The sequence below is a fragment of the Vanessa cardui genome, chromosome Z (assembly GCF_905220365.1).
Source record: "Vanessa cardui chromosome Z, ilVanCard2.1, whole genome shotgun sequence".
Lineage (NCBI taxonomy): Eukaryota > Metazoa > Arthropoda > Insecta > Lepidoptera > Nymphalidae > Vanessa > Vanessa cardui.
This window is the reverse complement of record NC_061154.1, coordinates 6,765,316-6,786,974: the sequence shown is the minus strand read 5'-3', so window position 1 is coordinate 6,786,974 and position 21,659 is coordinate 6,765,316. Positions and strand designations below refer to the sequence as shown.

Below are 21,659 nucleotides of genomic sequence, written 5' to 3'. Positions count from 1 at the left end.
TTATTCTACTAAATGCTTACTATTCAAAGTATTCATGACAATCTGTTATCGTGCCTCTTTAAGATCAAGAATACATTTATTTATAACGAATAAATGTATTTATGGAGAGTGACATAAAACACTTCAAAAATACCAACATATCCGGTCCAATCTCGAAGCGAAAAATCATGTAAACTATACATTGCTGCAAGCTTTGCTTCTTTCACCTTTGGACAAATATTTGAACCAATGATTTTATTACGACACGTTTGCAATTACAATATTATATATTCTTGGTAATGTATAGCTTATAAGATATGATTATCGTCGTGTAAAATCGGCACTCAGGTCGCTCTTGATTATGATGACTTTATTAATTTCTGTAATTGCGACTCGATCATAGGCTTTCCCCGTTTGGTTTAGCCGTAATAATCGATGTGATAACTATCGATAAAGGTGCAAAAACACTCGAGTATCTAAAGTTAGCTGAATTAAATATCTAAACAGTATATACATATTTCTGATCCTTCCAGTCATTCCGTCGCATTTCTGTATGAGCGACTTACGTACGATACTTGAATTCTGTTTAAAAATATATTTTTAAGATTTAATATTTTATTTACCAGCCTGTAGATACATTATTGCTTTCGCTGTTCTTATTATAGGGACTGAATATTATTAATAAATTAAATCATTCGAAATAAAATAAAACACATCAGAATAAAATTCCATAACCACGTCAGGCTTTGGATTGATATTTAAAAATCAATTACTCTTTCAAGTCAGGCTTCAACGTTATTTGGTGTCGATAGCCGCACTCGATTTGCCGCCAATATTTTAAAATGTCGACGTAAATCATAAAACTAAAATCCAATTATTTGTTTGATTGACTTGAATTGCAGTATCTGCTCCGTTGTAACTTCAAAAGCCATTATTATTTAAATTAATATAACTTCATTCCGTTCGACGCTTCCTCTGATCCAATTTTAGTGCATGAAATGTATTTTTAGACAAGAATTATGACTCCTCACACGCTGGAGAACTTTGGCATGTATGGGGGTACTAATAGCTATTCATTACTTCCCATTGTCCTTCGGGATTTCACTCGGCAACCGATGGGTGTCAAGACGAAGCGACATGAGTACATCCGGGTGCGATCTGATTCAAAGCAAAGGCGATTGCATGGGAGCTTGTTCGCCCATCAAACAGCTACAACCCGCATCGCTGCTTAATCCTTATTAGTTCGTTAAGTCTCTCAATTACCACTTTAAACATCGCTATACATCAAATGTAATCGTAAATGAAATTATATAATCATTCTCATTAATTTTTTTGTTAAATGTATGTATAATAATTTATAAATCGACTAATTTTTAAGTAGTATTTATTTTAAAAAGAAATATTTTCGTATTTATTACTTCGGCATCTATCGCAGACTTTCCTATAGATATTTCTATACACTTTCTACGGACTAATCACCTACTATATCACTCTTTTCATTTGCCTATTATATTATAATGTTCCCAGTACAATACGTGTATTCTCTTTAAAAGTGCATAAACATAATCACTTGAAACGCCATGTTTATATACAATAATCTTAGTTCGTAAAACATTCCTCTTAAAAGTATATTAGCAAATCTGAAATAACGAAACACATACCTCATAGTATGATGAAACTAACTGTAAAAATTTAAAATCTAATTTTGCCCATGTCCCTCGTGTGATCTACCTACTTCAAACGGTTTTTCGTTGGCTTTTTGTTGTCATCCCTTTCGTACTTGATATTCTCAAATTAACAGACACTTTACCAAACGTTTGACCACGTGCTTTTTATTGGGACTAAAGGTCACGTGCTCACGGAGGCAAGGTGGGCGTCACACCCGTCGAGGGTGATAATAGCGCCCACCAGACAATACCCGATTGATAGGAATACATATTCTGGTCGTATCAAACCGTGTAGCGAACCATGCGAATCCGCTTAAAGTCAGAATAGCGTCTGGGTGGGAAATTATGTTTTATAAAAAGTAAATAACTTCTCATTTTTATTTTGGATTTAAATTTTATACATCACTATATTCCGATCGAAAATTAGAATGATGTGTGCAAAAAAATCGATGACCTGATTATTTTTGCTCCTTACCTTATCATTTTTCAAAGAAGCTAGGTTGTTCGTTGCTTTGCGTTAGCTGCTGACATTCCAGCTAATTACCTAGCTTCTATTCGAATACTTTGAAGATGCATTTCTGAGGTTGCCGACTTGCTTTTACAAAGTATCCGATTCAATTAAACTATCGAATAAATTAATAATCCTATTATATGTTTTAATATCGAGAACGGATTAAACTTTATAATGTTTAAATTATTCTGCATTGAATTCTCTGACTAGTAGTACACAACCCGACTGAGAGAGAAATTCAATTGGATTCGTAATTGCCATTCAACCCCTGAGGCTAAATACACAAGTTCTCAACTGCGTTTAAAGGAGACAATATAAACATTTAACAGAGTTAAACTTGCGATTATTTTTATACAAATATATTTTTTAAAAAACCAATCCAATAAACCAATTAATTATATATACATCGTTTGGAAAACATAAGCTAAAAATGTACTGAAGTTAAACAAACATTTTTTCTAAGATTTGCTGACGTTTCTTTCAAATATTTAGGTATTTGCTGCATTTTAATCATTTTCATCGTAATTTAATAAATCAACCGCTAAGTATTCCCATTTTCAATCAACAATATTGAAACTAAACTAAAACAATTTTGAAACGATATTTTGTATTGTATTAGAGGTTATTTTAATAATATTAGGAAATATAAAATTACATAAACTTGTTTGACCACTTTATCAGGCGAAGATGCACTTGAATAAACTTCTTGTTTACCTAATCTATAGTAACATTATATCATAAGTAACTCTGTGTGTCTGTTGCTTTTCAACCGACTTCCAAAAGGAGGAGGTTATCAATTCGTCTGTATTTTTTTTTTTTTTTTTCTTTTTTTTTTTTTTTTTTTTATGTTTGTTACCTCATAACTTTTCACTGGGTGGACCGATTTTGATAATTTTTTTTGTGTTTGAAAGGTAGTGCTTCCCGTGGGGTCCCATTTTTTTTATTTTTTTTTCCAATGATGGTATCCATGTGAAAACGACATAAGTCTTAAATTTGCATTATGTATATGCGCGACAAATAGGTGAATAACTGAAAATCACGTTAACCAATTTTGATAATTCTTTTTTTATTATAAAATATATACTTCAAGGGTAATTTGGTGAAAGTTTGGTAAGGTTCTGAGCACAGGATCCATGACAAAGTAACGGAACGGAAGGGAACGGAACAATTCTGAGGAGTACGTTAGCGATACTCGGTCGAATCTTTTATTTATAGGTTATTTGGATATTTGAGTCACCTTCCGTAATGTGGTTATGTTTATGTAATTATCATAGTCGAATATTATAATCAACTAGCTACCCAACCCGGCTTCGCACGGGTGCAATACTGATACTAAATATACTACAGAATTTGTTTATATACGACATCACATCGCAAACTTCTAAAATTATCAGTGTTTCTTTACTATATTGTTCATGTATTATATACACAAACCTTCCCCTTGAATCACACTATCTTTTAAAAAAAAACGCATCAAAATCCGTTGCGTAGATTTAAAGATATAGGGACAGAGAAAGCGACTTTGTTTTATACTATGTAGTGATGGAACTCCTATACGGCTCGCAGTTAGGGTGCGATATGGGGCAGAATTTCTTACTTTCTTTAATCAAATTTTGTGTATGTGATGTGATGTCATATGATGTACGAAATATAGTTGGCCTTTTTCAAAGTTTTTTTGCTGAGTTCGATTACAGCTCTTTCGAGGGATCCTTGTAGTTTACGCCGCGTGACGTATTAAATCCGCATTTTCGAAAGTCTATTTTTGCTTTATTCGCAAGTTTCCTTTGAAATTGTCCTCGAAGTAGTTTCAGACTCATATAAACGGAACGCTTAATCTATACATATTAAAAAAATTAGTTAGTCAACATCAGCTTCACTTAAAATCAAAAAATAAATAAAATTTTAACAAAAAGAAAAACCGACTTCAAACAAAACACTATTTTAAAACAAATGAATATGCACGAAAAAGTAATAAAAATAATTGCGTATTCAACATATTTTTTAGAGTCTTCGTAAGTTAAATGAAATGAAAAATATTAGACTACTTAAAAGTCGATTAACGATTATATCATGTAGTTATAATTATTGTTATATTTGGAGTCGGTGTCAGCCAATAAAACCCTACAGTATATCTATCAAAAAACAATACGAGAATACTTTAACAAATATGTTTTTTTACAAATTACCTTTTACACAATAATATACTGGATGAATCAAGGGGCTCGTATCGCTTCTTTCTTTTGATTGTTGGGGCAAGGGCACCGTGGCTGACACCGGCTCCAAATATACCAATAACTATAACTACATGATATAATCGTTAATCGACTTTTAAGTAGTCTAATATTTTTCATTTCATTTAACTTAGGAAGACTCTAAAAAATATGTTGAATACGCAATTATTTTTATTACTTTTTCGTGCATATTCATTTGTTTTAAAATAGTGTTTTGTTTGAAGTCGGTTTTTCTTTTTGTTAAAATTTTATTTATTCACGGCCAAATCTGAAGCGAATTTGATGAAATTTGGTACAAAGCAAGCTTGAAATTCAAGGAAGGAACTCCATGGTCTTTTATGCCCAACAGCTGAAGACCTCCTAAACGATAACTAACCCGCGGGTGATAACTAGACATTAATACTTATTTCTGAAGGCTAATTAATAATTATACTCAATAATCATACTTAACAGAATAACTCGTGTACAAAAACGTTGGTAAACAGTCCAGTTGTATTTGCTGAATTGCCTTGTTAAACGCCATTCCATGACATAACTTGCAGTAATGTGTAGTACCAATAATTGCGAGTTTAACTGTTACGTACTTCATTTTGTTTTTTGTCCTTTCAGTTTGCGATGCTTTCACATTGTCAAACTATTTGCTGATCGATTATTTAAAGATTATTATCGAGTTAATAAATTTCATATTAAGTTTTTTTATATATATATTTGAATCCATATAAAATTATGTACATTTTTAAACATCTAACGTCCTATTTCGCGCATACTTAACACTCATGAGAGTTACGAGAGCAAGCGGTCGTTTTTTAATATGAAGGAGTCTTAAGTTGAGCTGTTCAGTTAATAACTTGTCCGCGTCAGATAAAGTGTTTTATTGACACCGCTCTTAAATGGCAGTGGAATGTCAGAGTATTAAAGGGCCAGTTTGAAATAAATTTTATATTTAGAATTGTTGCATTAGATCGCAACGTCATTGGTGCATTATTTACGATAGCGAATCGTGCAAACTACACACATGGCGTTACAAAACAATTTAATTATTTCTTTATTATTATATTACCTTGTACTAAGTAATCGAAACCATGAAATGTTAAATAAAATACCCTTCCATTATGATAACGGTTACGTAGTTCGCTATCTAATCAACAAGTCTATTACAGTTACAACTTTACTTCATTTGGTATTTGTATTAATTAATATTCGAGCCAAAACAAATAATATCTTCTTTACTAACCTATTTCGTATTAGGACAGTTATTAATCAAGTTACGAGAGTATTCGTAATCTGTTACGAAAATGTATTTCTATTATGTAGAATTTTATTTCGTCATTTTCCTGCCGTTGTAGTATAGCAAACCATAACGAAACACACGATTACATTACTATGATATATAGCTTTATACTTTTTAATACGTATGTCATTACCTAGAAAAATGTACAAACATAACAATAGAATATTCTTCTAACACAACCAAGTTGTAAAATGCAGAGGCGAATGAGCGGTTGACACGTACAATTATAACAATCTTTATTAAAATACACAATAAGAAAATTATATCATATAAGAATAAAATTTCATAATATGTTTAAGTTGTCAGGCTGATCGAATTCAGTCGCCGTGATGCTTTTTCCTAGCTACTGGCATGTCCTGCGAAGTACTAATAGTTCTTAGAACTTCAGTTCAGCTTAGAATTTGTAAAATTAGCCAAAATTCCAATTTCGAACTCCATTAAGGAAAGAACTCTTTTGGAGTTTATTTAGAATGTGTTTTTTTCTCTATTCCTACGTATATAATGTACACCCACTATTAGATATACTTAAAAAAGTAAAAATCAAAACTTAGCTTCAGGTATTTACTGTAAACTTAGAGTTTATTATAAAATTATATTATTATTTAAAATTATATAATTATATTATTAAAACAAAAAATTACAAAACAGTAAAAAAATAATAGTTCTATAAAACTGTACTAGGTGGCGCTAGTGGTTAGGAACTAGATAATAATTTAGAATGATTATTGTTATGATTGCTTTTCTGTAATGCCTATTCATAATAATTAAGTGCTTGAGAAAGATAAGGGTTTTAAGAGTAATCTAAGCTTTAATTATCTTTGATAGGTCTCTCGCCTTCCTTTGTTAAGTGCCTATCCATCCTGCATCAATACACCTATATAATATTAAGAAAATGAATAAATAGGTTCGAAAGAGATATGAAAAAAAAAAACAAATTTTAGTATTCTAAACGGTAACATTAAATTTACTGAAGTTGTCCTTATAATCAATAAGAGTTAAAATTCGCTGCTCTATCATATTGTTGACACAAACGCCAGATGTACTTCTTATTTGGCACGTGGTGGTTATTCATAATAGGTCTTTTCTTTTTCTTTACTAAGCCGAGCCCAAACTAGCAGCCATTATAACGGTAGTGTAAAGTATCAAGCAAAAGTAACACTTATTTTACTCCATGCCCATAGATCAACACGTGCTATTTATTATACCAGATGTTGACAGAATGTTGTAACATAATTTTAAATTGTCCCCATTATTTTGTAGACACACCATTTTTATAATAAAACATAAGTACTGTGTTTGTAATGTACCTGTAATAAAAGAAACTATTTTAAAATGTTATTTTAATACCAATGGAAAAGTTGTTACACAATTATTATTTTTAATTATGTTTTAAAATATGTTATTATAAAGGCTTAATTTTGTTTTTAAAGATGGCGCTGGTTGAAGATACGGGCGCGGGCGCCGCTGCCGACGATCCCGAAGCCCTGCTTAACGAGTGGCTCGGAGAACTTACAGTACTGACTGCGGTTCGTATTTATTTATTCAACACTATATATTACTGAACTTGAAATTTTAAAAGTAATAATTTAAGCAGTTAAATATTTAACCCAAGTAAAAATAGTCGTGTGTTAAAAAATACAAAAAAATAAAAGGCTAATTAATTATACAAATATAAGAAGAGTCCACAAAGATTGATGTTCGTGCACGTGTGGATGCAGCCGGCGGCAGCGCGGCAGGTGCGCGTGCGCATATGCCTCTGAGCATGATTTGCAGACATCTTATAAAATCCCATTTAGATTGTACCGGATAAGTGCGGCATTATATAACTTTAAATACTTGACAAATTTAATCATACTTAGAAAAAAAATCTCTTATGTTATGTAACATTTTTGCAGATTGAACAAATTAATTAGGTACATGTTTAAATAGTGAAAATAGAATTATATATTCAGAAAATTTCAGTAAAGAAGCCAGGTTTTCAACTATAAGTAATATTTTACTGATATTTTTAACAGTACGTAAATTGTTGTTTTACTTTGCGTAAAAAATACTCGTTTCAGTAAAAAGAGCGTGGCTCATTTTTCCATTATTGACTCGTAATTGCTAGCAATTGCAATTACAGTTAAAATTAACATTAAACAAAAATTGACACATTATAATAAATTAATAATTTAGCTTGATATGACCTCCAAATTAATTTCGTCTCGATAATGTTAACGTGGAAATTTTAAATTTATACAAAAATAAAATGTAATATTTCAAGGACTATTGTTACCATTCATGCATACCTTATTAAGAACTTTATTATATTATTGATCAATAAATAAAATTTGATTTCCTTTTTTTGTAATAACGATATATTTTTTAATTAATTCCACAAAGACAATTCGGCGTAATAATTTTAAAACTTGTTAAAACACTGACAAATTATATTGTGTATTACGTGCAATGTTTATAATATATTAAAAAAAAGACAAAAAAAAGTATATATTACACACACATTAATATACTTATACGTCCTATCTTACTTTAATAAAAGTAAATATAAGAAGCAACCAGGATTTTGCCAATGTTATGTACCTATATACAAAATATGCCTGAAATGAAATACAAACTCGTAAATATTACACAAAGAGGTAGAAAGGTTTAGTATACAATATATAAAACTAACACAAAACAGGTAGGTATTTTTCATATACCTATACATAATAAATTGTAATTAATTAGGACGAAAGATTTGGTATTTATGATTATCATATGTAACTAGTTGTATCGTACGGATTTTCTCCCGTTTAAGAATTTTGTCGATGGATAAATAAAAAATAAGCCTATGCTTCCTTTGAGTTCAAACTTACTACATACACGATTTTATGAAATCTGTTATCAAATTCGGTTCAGTGTTTAGCTTTAAAAACGCAATATGCAGACAGACAGACAGTGTTACTTTTACATTTAAAAGTATCGCTAAGTTACTCTGTGTTATTATTATTATGATTGTCCGTCCTGGCTTCGTACGGCATTAATTAGATGAATTGTTGTCCAAATAAATGTGATAAATAATAAAATACATATTAACATTGAATTATATTTTACCTAGTTGGCTTTAAAATTGTTTTGGAAACTTTTTTTTTCGTATATACATAGATTTTTATCAAGACCTTTTTATCAAGATAGTCTTAAAAAAATGATTTTCTTATATTTCAGCAAACTTAAACGTCCTTAAAATTAAACTAAATTATGTAAAATACGTTTAAAAAAACTAATATAGTGAGTATATATGATAATTATTTTAATTTCACAATTAACAACTGTGACGGTAAATAAAAATGCAAGATCGATAAGTTCAAATGTACTAATCGCCTTTCGGTTGTCGAAACGGATTTTCAGATTAATTACGTTGGCAACTTAGTAATTACAGCGGTAATGCCGGCTTAATTTCTGCTAAAACTGAATAGGAATTCACGATTCAATTTTCATTTCACAAATATATCAATAATAGCGTTATATTTATTATCTATTATCAATTTCGTCCCGATGCTTATTATAAATTTAAATAAGTCATTAAAATTCAAATTCGATTTTATTTGAAATATAATCTGAATTAAAATACAATATCCACTAACGGCCCTATTATTAAGAGCTGCTCTACAAAGCCGCAGAGCGATTCTGTGAGGATTCACTTCGTATCTCACTCGTGAAATGTTGTAAACCGAATTATGATATTACACTTTTTCGATACGTGCAGTATTGTAATGATTATAGTCAACGTCGCATATTATATTCTAATATCTCAGCTCGTATTCAGAAGTGAATTTCGTGTTTCCTAATACAAAATTGGTCCTCAGATTAACCTTGTTTTGTTTATTTTTGTTTCTTTCTGACATAAACAATTTGTCAGTCGAAAGAAAAAGACAAAACTTTATGTGACTTATGTGTTTAACGATATTACTAAAGAGGTTTAATATTTAATACATCTATTAGATGTCTATGAAAACGAATGTATTTACTTAATTACGTATTCGAGTACCTAATCAAAAATGCATAAGAATTCATAAGTATGTTTACTTATTGGACGCTTGCCTAGATGATGTTTTTATAATTTTTTTTTTCTATTGTAAATGTGTTGCCAGCTGCCTCCACACATTAGCAACAAAAAAACATCTTTTGACCAAATGGTACTTCTGCTAGAGCACACACGTCATATTCAATGATATTAGATTGAACGATTTTATAAAGCATACATCATCTGGTCTCTTCGATAGCTGAAAAAATATCTTAAGCATTAAATATATCATGTCCTATTTTTTATCTATATTTCATGTCATTTGTTTTATAAGTACCGGTGTACAAAAGTTACGTTCATGTTAAATTAGTATGCGTATCTCACTAAAAATATAATTCGTCCTCATGATATATACACATATAAAAGCTAAAGTTATATTTGTTAATTAATTGTTGAAAGAAAACTCTTGATATTAATTAATAACGCTCTTCTTTATTCAAATTTAGCAAAGAATATATAAAGAGATACAGTAATGAAAATTAAAGTTATCACAATGTTCCCGGTTCCAGCGTATTCTGCCGAGCGCGAGTTTAAATTCCCGTCAATGTTTTTTTTTTTTTATAATGTTGTATGCCCACTTCAAAAACCGTAGCGACAACACATATAATTCTGATCTTTATTAATAAATTTTATGCACTAATTACCCATCGTGTGATGAGTGTTAAGTAATATATCAGTCATAGAATCGATTGTGTTTAATCTGACTTGCAATTCTGTCATTTTTTTCTGAAATATGAACTGTTACTCGGAATACAAATTGCTTAATTCTCTTTAGATCTTACTTAAGATTAATCTAAATCTATCTAGGTTACAGATTGTCCTCTTCAAACTCCATGCAATGCATGTAAATTATGTGATCAAATTTAACTATTGTTGCCATAAGAATATTGTCCTTATCGTTAATACTAACGACTAAGTCATATAAATATAAGGTATATAATATAATATATCGATCTGTCATTAGTAATCATTTCGTATAACTTAGCCACGGTTTGCTTAACTTTGATATCGATATATAAATAAAAAACTAGATACCAGGGTTTCAAACAATAAACTGCGTTACAAAAATAAATAAAATCGTTTTTAAAAAAGTATTAAAACAACAAAGACTTACAAATTCAATAAAATAAATAAACCTAAACGTAGTAAAAGTCAGTAAGTAGTAAAAGCAGCTATTGTTCAAAAGATAAAGAAGATATCATAAGCATCATCACGTAATCCGGCTTGTTGTGTGCTACAACAGTTTCAACTAAAAGTCATCATAAACCATTGCTGTAAAAAAATATGGAACCATCGTATAATCCTAGCGGCTTGTCCTCCTTGTCTCACACTGTTACAGACATAAAAAAGATATTTTAAATAAAAGGTAAATATTTAACAAACAAATATTGCCCTTATAAATTTTGCATTCACACAATAAAAAACATGAAATACATTTCATCGTTTCTATATAACCATACAATTTTACATATTATACAATAGTAATATGAGGATATTTTATTTTGATCTCGTCATTACATACATATTATAAAGAAAGAAGCATTTTACGCTATCAAATTACAAAGGAATTTTAAAGTACCGAAACGGCAAAAATTATGGACGACTCCATAGCAAGGGGGAATAACAGGGAGAAAGCTAAAAATTAATCAAAATCCATTAATAACCGGCGAAGGTAAACAAAACAAATTGGGAAATTGATAAACTCATCCTTCTTTGAAGTATGAAACGATAATTTAAATATTATTACATGTTTTTGAGTTAAAAATGTATTCTGAAAAAATAACTAACAAAAATAGCACGCAGATTATTTTAAAGCTATTGCAAATTTGAATTAATTAGGTTAAGTCGTGCCACGTTTACAATGACCGTAACGCGTGTTACATTAAATTGACCTCATTTTTACGTGGTAGACGATCACAGAGGCTTGGCTGATCACATGGAAAATAACTGAATTTAACGTGATATCGAAAAAACGCCCTGAAGCAAAATATACATACCTAGTATTAGCTAACTTTGAAAAAAAGATTCAACATTTCTTACCTAATGATCAAACGTTTTCTATAGAACAAGTAGGTACATAATTATCATTTAATAATATAAATCAAATTACGATAAGTATAATAAATATACATACTTTCATAGTATCTACATCGATGACGTAATCGACGTCAAAAGTTATCTCAATATAAAATTAACATCACAATATGTCATTTTATCATAACTCGAGCCCTACACGGAAAGCTTTATCTCACATATCAATCATTTCTACCGAGGGGTGGGCCCAAAACTTACGATTGTCACTTGTCTTAATCTAATAAATTGATTTTCTGACTGGTTTTAGCTTGATTAATTCAAACTTTGAAAATATTAATACTTCATTGATTTAATTATTCCGAGATTGAATTCAAATTCAAACCAAGATTAGCACTATATTTGACATCAAACTTAGTCCATAAAGTCTCAAGTCAAAGTGACGTTTGAATGTTTCAGACATTCGAAAGTCGAACGAAATCGTGCGGATCAATTTAATATACCAAATCAAATAAAGTAATTGAGCGTGTAAATAAATATTGACTTGATATAACACACCGTAGAAAAAATAATTGAAACATTTCATTATACTGAAAGCCATAGCCGAGGCCCAATGGTTGACAATGAATCTTACACGAAGATTGAGGCTACATACCCAGGAGATTTCTGACTATTGATGCTTGATTACTTCGTTTATTTTAAATATTTTCGTGTTTTGTGGTGAAAGAAAAAGGCGCGTTGAAAACTTTTGTGCCGAATACATCAGCGTGGTGGAAGGAGAGGAACTTTTAGCACAGCAGTGGGATAATTATAGGTTGCTAAAATAAAACGATCAAAACTTGAAACTGCAGCCGCATTTTATCTTTATTAATGTTCGTTGCCCACGTAGGAACTTACAAAATAACACGTGCCTTGTGCATTAAGGCGTGTAACTAAAAAAATTGTGAAAACGATTGCCTTGTATCGTGACGCGCCGGTTTTACGAAACATCTGCTGCTGATACAAATCTCATTTAACGACAGTTACGACCATTGGGCCTGCATCAAGACATACATACAGACATACACTCGTAAAATATCATTGTGTCATTTTAACCGCACATTATATTAATGTGATGTTTTCTTTAATTCGAATACTGTATAGTAATAAGATGCATTCGATACAAAAAAAATGTAATAGATACTAAATCTATAGTTAAATTGTTTTGTCAATATATTACCTTTCAAATTATCGTCCATTTAGACTATCGGGTAGTCGATGTACATGCAATTATTGTAATAATGGAATAAGTACCTATATGTGTGTGTCTACATTAGGTCCTTCGTTATTCTAAGAGCATGCCGTGTCGGATTTGCGCCCCATCGGATTATTAGAGTGCACTTGAGCTTGTGAACTGTAATGCATCACACGTAGCTGACTAACCTCATTTGATTCATCTGCCATAGCGGAAATCGGTCAGGAGGATATCATAATCAGTCTATTTACTGTCAATAAATGTTAATCCACGAGGAGCGAGGAACAAACAAATCCGCAAGCATCTTATTATTATTAAGTAAGGGTAATAAGAATTTTTTTAATACCTATCACCACCAGGGCCCGAATCCAGTATAAATAACCCACTCAAACTAATAAAAAGATTCATAGGAATTGGTCCAGCCATATTATATTATTATTTACACAAGTGCATACACAATAATTATATACTCTGATACAAAGGTTATCTTCTAAATTAAGTATTCATAAGGCCCAACGGCTTTGCTTATGTGTCTAAAACCGTGATGTACTATTATTACAACAGTACAAATACTATTATTTTTAAAGCGAATTGGTAGATCTCTTTTGTTTTTAAGTTAAATTTCCTCGGGGCATAAAAAGTAACAAGAAACACATTTTGTTAAATCAGGCAAGTAACTAATTCTGTCACAAATTCAGAAAAAACAACTACGATCCCAAATAGGCAGGTGGACTGTCAGTTTAACTATAGAATTAAATTAATACTTTCAATAAGGCATTGAGAAATAAAAGCCAGCTTATTTTTAAGGTTGCAACTCGCATATGATAAAGCCAGATGCTTGAGGAATATTTATGAATCTTGGTTCTATGCACCTGGCGGAACATCTGTCTCGCTACCGGGTAACGAGTCACAGCACTACCTGCGAGCGGAAATATATTCATTAGATTTTAAGCTTCACTCTTATACTTTATTAGATTTTATAAATATACATGTTAGGATATTATAGCAGGGTAAAATAGATTTATTTTCTTTGAAAATGAGCTCTTATATCCAAAAATACTTACTTCATGATACACTCAATTTACTCGTAGTCAGCGACGAAAACTATATCTTGAATATAATTTATTTCACTTTACTTGGTATAGTTTTTAAATTAAATTATATAGTATTTCTTTTTGTAATGCACATTTGATAAACCTTCAAAACCAATATATGTTACATAAAGGTGTAATGCGTTTTATAAAAAATTTGAAAAAATATTGTTATATACATAGCGCTTTGCCGTTTAACCCGTGAATTTCGTGTTCATGTAAACAATAACTTAACAGTTTCCAGTGAAATGTTGTGATTACTCTCAACAACGACTCAATCGAAATGCAAATATTATTACTGATCAAATCACTAGAAAAGAAATAATTACCTTTTACGCGTTGTTTCTTTGAATAAATTAATTGAATAGAATTATTGTGAAATGTAAAAAATATTCCGAGAATATGTAAAGTGCTATTGTTTTTTCGTGGAGATTGAAAGTACTTTAATTAAAAGGTCTAAAGCTTCTTCAGTTGAAATGTAACTGTATAACAAAATGCTAGCTTTGATTTCAATATTTATAGCTTATAACCGCACGCAATATAAGTTACAATAAATTTGTGATCGCATACAGAAATGTAATCAATGTTTCAAAATGTTAACAATTTGTGGCTTATATGTATTAAAATAAACAGAAATGTTTTATGTTGGAACGTGTTTATTTGACAGATCCAATGTGTGATTCGTTAATAAATTAACTCACTTTGCAGTTTTCCACAAATATTTTGTATCATTCCTCTTACATAAATGCCAAATTACTCAAACGCGTTCGTTTATTTAAAATCGTGATCATTTAAAATCATTTAAAGGTAATAAAATTAGCATTTTGATCATCAACTTTATTATATAAACTTTCCCATATTTTCTCGATAGAGTTCTTCCATATAAGGTTAACTGTTACTATTTACTAGTAAAAAATATATGTAGTTAGAGTTTTTTAACGTAATTTGCAACTAATGCTGTTGACGCGTATCAATTCCTCGAAAAGTTGTGTAAATGTATATAACTAAATTAAAAAAAGAACATTTTGAATAATGTTCTATTTATTTTTGTATTTATTGCATTTAGGAAACAGAAGGTACCTGTTACTTTCATCCTATTTATTCAATGGCCTAATTTAAATATAAATTTCAACTTATTATGAGTATTTGAGCAGTGGACAGAATTATAGACATTAAGGCCTACAGACGCATAGGTCGGTGCCATCTGTCCGATACCGGATTGTTCGGCAGGTGTACGCAAAAGCCACCTGTCATTCATTTTTTACTCGAAGCCTCTATAGTAATATAATGCCGGAACCAATCTTGAACACAAATGCGAAATACTACAGCCACAAACACGAATAATCATATTCGATGCATCGTAAACACAATGAAAAATATACATATTTTGTTAATTTAAAATATAGACACATACAAGTTACAGAAATCTTTTTTAAAAATATTTTGTACATTGAACTAAACTTCTAGGAAATTTACTATCTGATCTCCTATTTCATTTACGAAAGTAGAACAAATACTAATAATGCATCTGATCATTTATCACAATATAAACAGATGGAATGCGCAGCGGAACTTTCTGGTCGACGGACATTACAATAGCATGTGCCGTCAAGGCTTTTATATTCAACTGATTCATTACAAGAATACCAAAAAAATACAATAAGATAGCGTTAAGATTACAATTATGTTTTACGAATATAAATATTGGCGGCTAGTATGTCTGTATTCACATTATAATGACATTATAATTATATATTTACTACACTTTTTGAAGATCTACAAAATGGGTACGTTATTGTAATGCACCAATTTTGTAGATCGCTCATTGGTAGTATTTAATTGTTAACAAATTATAAGATTGTTTCGAAAAATAAGACTGAAATTCATGATACTCTGTCAATACTACGATAAAAAAAAACGCTTTTAATTTATAACATCGACGTGACGCTCTTGTATTTGACTATAAGCTATGAATACTATAGATATAAAACTATGAATGTTTCCTATGAAATATACACATATCAAATTTTGTACGAATGGTACTTGTATGTTGTAAATTTATTAATTTAATATTTCTATAAAAATATTAGCTAATTGCACTCCTTCTCCATATTGATTTTAACTGTGCCAGATTTTAATTCTGCCTCGGCCTCGCAGTTTTCGTAAACAGGGTATAAAGTTTTGCTTGCTTCATTTTCATTTACAGAGTTATAAACGTCTATAGAAAAAAAAGCTAAAAAGAGAAAGATTCGTTAAAGATTGTTTATAATATAAGTTTATAATTTATATATTTCTCGTTAATTAATTAATTATTATTCATATAAACTATGTATTAAGAATAAGTTAAAACTCACAAAACAAAGATCTAAAAAAAATAGTAAAGTATAATATCGGTATAAGACATGAAAAAAAATTTAGGATTTCAAAATTTATGAGGATAAAAATATTGTATTACAAATCGGAAATTATTTTATTATATTAGTTTATATTCGCAAAACCTAACGTTAAAATATGTTACAGCATGAACATGGCATTCACATTCTAAAATGGCAATGTCAATATGACATTATCATTTTCTATTTCTATCTTAGTTATTCCATATCCCATTCCCTTAAGCTTCGGATGTTGTTATTATTAAATATATGTTATACTTCTAAGAATATTTTAGTAAAATATTTAAGGAAAACTAAAAGCTAATTTTAAAATACATATTTAGAATACATCATCAAAATGCATTTAATATTTTACAATATTTTTTTTGATAAAAAATCGGAGATATGTGATAAAGAATCTAATTGCGAATTCTGAATGATTTTAGAACTTATTTATGTAAGTTAGAAATCAAAGTGAGATTTGCAGACTTCCCATAACTTTCGATTATCCAATTCTTAGCGCTAAACAACGCATTGCGTCTCTTGCCCGTTTTCCACCCTAAATTGTTTAAGTGTCATTTGGGTGCGCCAAATGCGGGGGCGAGAGATCCCGCGGCCAGGCCGTGGGGCGGGCCACGCCACACGCACACCGCCTCGTCATCCTTATCAAACAAAACGTAGCGGGCCGCGGCGCACACGTGCACCAGAACGCGCTCGACACCCGCTCACCCGTCACCTCCGCCGCGCCGGCAGCGATGAGCGAGTCGCCAACTTCCCTCGCTAGTCGCTTCATACTTGCCGCACCTCCCCCCTCTGCTAACCCGTCCCTGCCGCTTGGCGCTCGTTTTGTAATGCAACTTTACTCTAGTTGAGTTCGAGATTGCGTTCGCTGCATGCGTTTCGTAACAACACCGCGTCCCCTTTGTTCTGTTATATTTAAACTTTTTGTGAAAATGAAAGTATTTCAAATATTTTTATCAATTAGATTGTGAATGGGCGAGGTCACCATCTATCGTTTGTACGATTTACTCGAAAGTCAAGCGCGCAGACTCCGACTCGATTGGGGCGCTGGAATCAAATAAATCGCGTGTTAACAAACTTGAGATTACGTCGCCAAGCTCCAGTCGCTAACTTGCAGATGTACTTCCTTCCGTGGATTATGGTTATCCAATGACAATATGAGTGGATAACGGTTGTGCATAAAGAACACGCGAAGCCGGCCTTTGCTTATATTTTTCTAGTGTGAGTTGTGGTCGGTGAGTCATTACGGTGAGATGTGAGCGGGCGAGGAATGATGGACGTGCAACTAAGTGAACAGACTAAGTGGCATCGTGGAGGCTTCCTCTCCACACTTAACAGAAGTTTTCGTCTGGCCACTAAGTCTAAAAGCCTCACCAGTTCTCCCGTAGAGAATAAATCTATTGAACAAAGTCTGGATATGACTACGGCGGTATGTAATCAAGTTCGTCTTTCAAACTAGATACCTACTAAACTCAATACTTATAGCAAAAGCTAATATAATTATTATACCTAAATGTTTTTGTAAAATACAACTCCAATCTTGCATAAAAATATTAATTATAACATAATATTTACAAACAAATTAGGTCAGTAGAAAAAGTTAAAAGTTAAATAACACATGATAATAACATAAAATATTTTAATAACAATCTATTACTTTTAAAACGTGCCTTATTATTAAGAAGATATACTTTATGCATAATTAAACAAAGCTACCGAGGTTCATTGTTCCAAAGACAATGCATTCCCGACCCATGTTTTGGGATGTTGATTTTTATGTTCGTGGGTAATTAATTCATCATATTATGAAGACTCGAGGACTGTACACGCATTCATATTAATAATCAACAACTACATACATGTCCAAGAATTTATTTCTGGGGGCCCAGATAAGGGTGTCTGCTGTTTAGTTTAAGACTTGATAGTTGTTTATACGATAGAAGTGGCACGAAATCCCGAATGTATTTACATTGTTAGTCACATGGATACTAAACTTAGATGCGCATGCCATGTAAAGCACTTCCGTAGCGCTTGGCATCTGTGAGCTTAGATACGAGTAGGTACATATTATGATAAACGAAACGAATTATGGAACGGCCTGTTTACATTTCATTTATTTGATTATAATATAATTATTATACTACTAACGGCTTAAATATCCTTTTGAAAATATTTCTGACATTTACATAATAACGATTATCTAAAAATTTAAGAATAAGTTTAGTATTTATTTGACATATTCGAAAAGTTATCTTAGCCTTTCAATACGAGAATTGGTAATATTTAACTCGCATATTATAAATAACGATATTGATGTGATGAATAATGCTAGAGACGACATTTCTCTTAAAACGCGGTACAGGGCCGAATGTCGCAAGAAAAACCACGTTATTGGGACACTGATATTTGCATTTCACTGTACTATGCACCTGGCTTCGTTTTTTTTTTAATGAATGTGAGGTTTTATTTTATGTTACATATGAAGTAAATATTATGCCATCATTTAGGTATAGACTTTGAAAATAAATCTAATGATTAGTTAAATTATTTCATATTCTTTAGATACAACTATAACAAATTTATTTAACCTTATTACCTATGTCTAAATAAAATTTTGGTGTAACTTCTCTTTGACTATTGCTACATATTTAATCCGGCATTAGTTAAAACAGTAACCTTGGTAAAATTTAAGTCAGATTGACCGTGTAGCGTACGGACTAATTGATCGATAAATAGAATGACAAAATATCCAAATTAATTAAAATAGTCATTAGAGGTCAATCTGGACAGTCACCCTTGACGGTTGATCAGCAGTTTCATTTTTTCTGTTACCTATTGAAACCAATACCCAAAGTTGATCGAAGCATATTTCATTTGTCTGATAATAAATTGCCGTCGTTTTCTCATATGCCCATAATTTCGTCTGTACATAGGTTCACAGATCACCTTAAATCTGTGGGCATCAATTTGGTATTCAGTATATGCAGTCACAGCTCTAGTGTCCGAGGAGACTAGAGTCAATCACGATAATCTCGTGCGTTTGAGCCATCAGTCTACATTGTTCCAAAGCTGAGAACTGAAAACATATTGAATGCATTTCCGCCTACTATGTCTACTTTACGTAGTTACAATTATTATTCACTAGGTATACAGTTGCAGGCCTATGTATAAAGTAGGATAAGGCAGCATATAAAAAAAAATATTTTTCATATTCTTGGTTTTATTTTCAGGGTTTAAATGCGTCCAGTGAAACACCAATAGCATTACGACCGTTGGAGATTGTTGCGCCTCGCATTGACACGTACAGATTTTCGATGGCTAACTTGGAAGAAACTCAAGATGCTGATTTGGACGCTATCCTTGGAGAGCTTTGCGCACTTGATTCAGAATATGACGAAGAAATATCTAGAGTATCTTCAGGTAAGAATTATATAGAGAGAATATGGATATAGTGTTACTTATTAAATTATATGTTATCAAGAAGTATCAACCTATTAAAAAATAAAATCATTACTCTAAATTTAAGTACAAATTTAATAGCTAACTATTAAAATGTTTCTGTATTTAGATTACTCCTCACAAGCAAAAGATAGAAGTGGAGGTGAGAGCTCACAAAGGCAAGAGAATAAAGATGTAAGCGATGGGGCCTCCACCATCACCCGCACTGACTCCCCTGACAATGATTCAGCTTTTAGTGACACTGTAAGTTCCATGTGTGCTTGTTCTCTTATGTAAAAAACAATAAAAACCATAATTTATGTTAAATTTGACAAAATTATTCCTTTCTTTTACTTCCATCTCAATATTAGATTAGATTTAGAGATGATTTATTTCCCATTAAGAACAAAGTTCACTTACATAGGAAACTTAAACTAGTAACATAATAATAAACATATATATATCTAATGGTGACCTTATTTATAAAAACATTCAAACATAATTATAAAGTTTGACAGTATTTTTTTAATTTAGTTTTAAATTTCAAAAAAGATTTTTCGTTAAATATTTCTTTCGATTAAATTTAATATTAAAGTATGATTTTCATGTAGTTAAATATTTTCTTATGTGTTCAATAAATTGATGGTGAAAAAAGATAATGCTTTTTCAAGTGCACTATCATTATCCAATGGGATGAAAAATTCGATAGGATCATAGATAATTTACACTTATATGTGAAGTCGGATGAAATTTCTACCGCTGAGAAAAATCTAAAAAATTGTTTGTGTCCTGACCTTGGAACCAGCTCTCTTATAAGTTATCTTCACTAACAATACAATATTTAACTGAATAAACTCTATTGCTTATATTTACAGGTATCCATGCTGTCCAGTGAATCATCAGCATCTAGCAGTGCAAGTTCTAAATGTAAACCTATTAAATTAAGTCTACTACCAAATCAGAAGGTAATTTTTTTTTAAATATTATGTACCTTTTTTATTGCCTTTTTATTTATATTTTAAAAATAAGAATTCTGCTAGAGTTTGTGGTCCTTACTTTTTTTATTTTAGTTTTCTTAAACATAGCAAAGACATCAGCGTTATCTTCAATAATTTTTTATGAATGCCAGGCTTTTTTTAAATTCCATTTATTAAATCCAAAACGATTTTTTGCTCCATATCGTTTTTCTGATGGAGACTCAAAACATTATGATATCAAAGAAATGGAAACAACATATCACCCCACAAACACCATAAGCCGGTGTATTTTAAAAACGTTTTTTGTAGAATGAGTTACGTTTATTTTTGCTTTTTTCTATTTAGTTTGCTTAGAATTCATAAATACGTTCACAGGATGCGGTTTTTCAACAGAAAGCGGATAAAATCAAGCTCGCTTTGGAACGCATGAGGGAAGCTAATGTTAGGAAACTCTTCATTAAGGCTTTCTCGATGGATGGCTCATCAAAAAGTTTACTAATCGATGAGAAAATGACATGCGGCTACGTAGCGCGTTTGTTAGCTGACAAAAATCATGTCACTATGGAACCTAAGTGGGCGATAGTGGAGCATCTACCTGATCTGCATATGGGTAAATATCAATACTATTATTTTATTTTATATTAGTATTAACTCTGTGAGTTTTACTAATACATGTAAATACATATGTATAGTCTGCTTTTTTTAACATATTTATAAATAAAAACGAATTGAGATCTCGTAGGATTGATAGTA

General features: G+C 31.0%; 1 protein-coding gene across 5 annotated transcripts in view; it reads left to right on the top strand.

Moving 5' to 3' along the window:
* Positions 1–21,659, top strand: part of LOC124542947 (amyloid beta A4 precursor protein-binding family B member 1-interacting protein) — a 110,722-nt gene that overhangs the window by 77,931 nt on the left and 11,132 nt on the right. For 3 of the 5 annotated variants that reach the window (XM_047120899.1, XM_047120900.1, XM_047120898.1), the window contains 5 exons: positions 7,110–7,205; positions 19,722–19,911; positions 20,060–20,193; positions 20,805–20,894; positions 21,282–21,516. In XM_047120899.1, coding sequence (XP_046976855.1) covers positions 7,110–7,205; positions 19,722–19,911; positions 20,060–20,193; positions 20,805–20,894; positions 21,282–21,516 — 745 coding nt within the window. Of the gene's footprint in view, positions 1–7,109; positions 7,206–17,348; positions 17,921–19,721; positions 19,912–20,059; positions 20,194–20,804; positions 20,895–21,281; positions 21,517–21,659 lie in introns of those variants that run through there. The other 2 variants (XM_047120897.1, XM_047120896.1) reach the window with 2 other exon arrangements.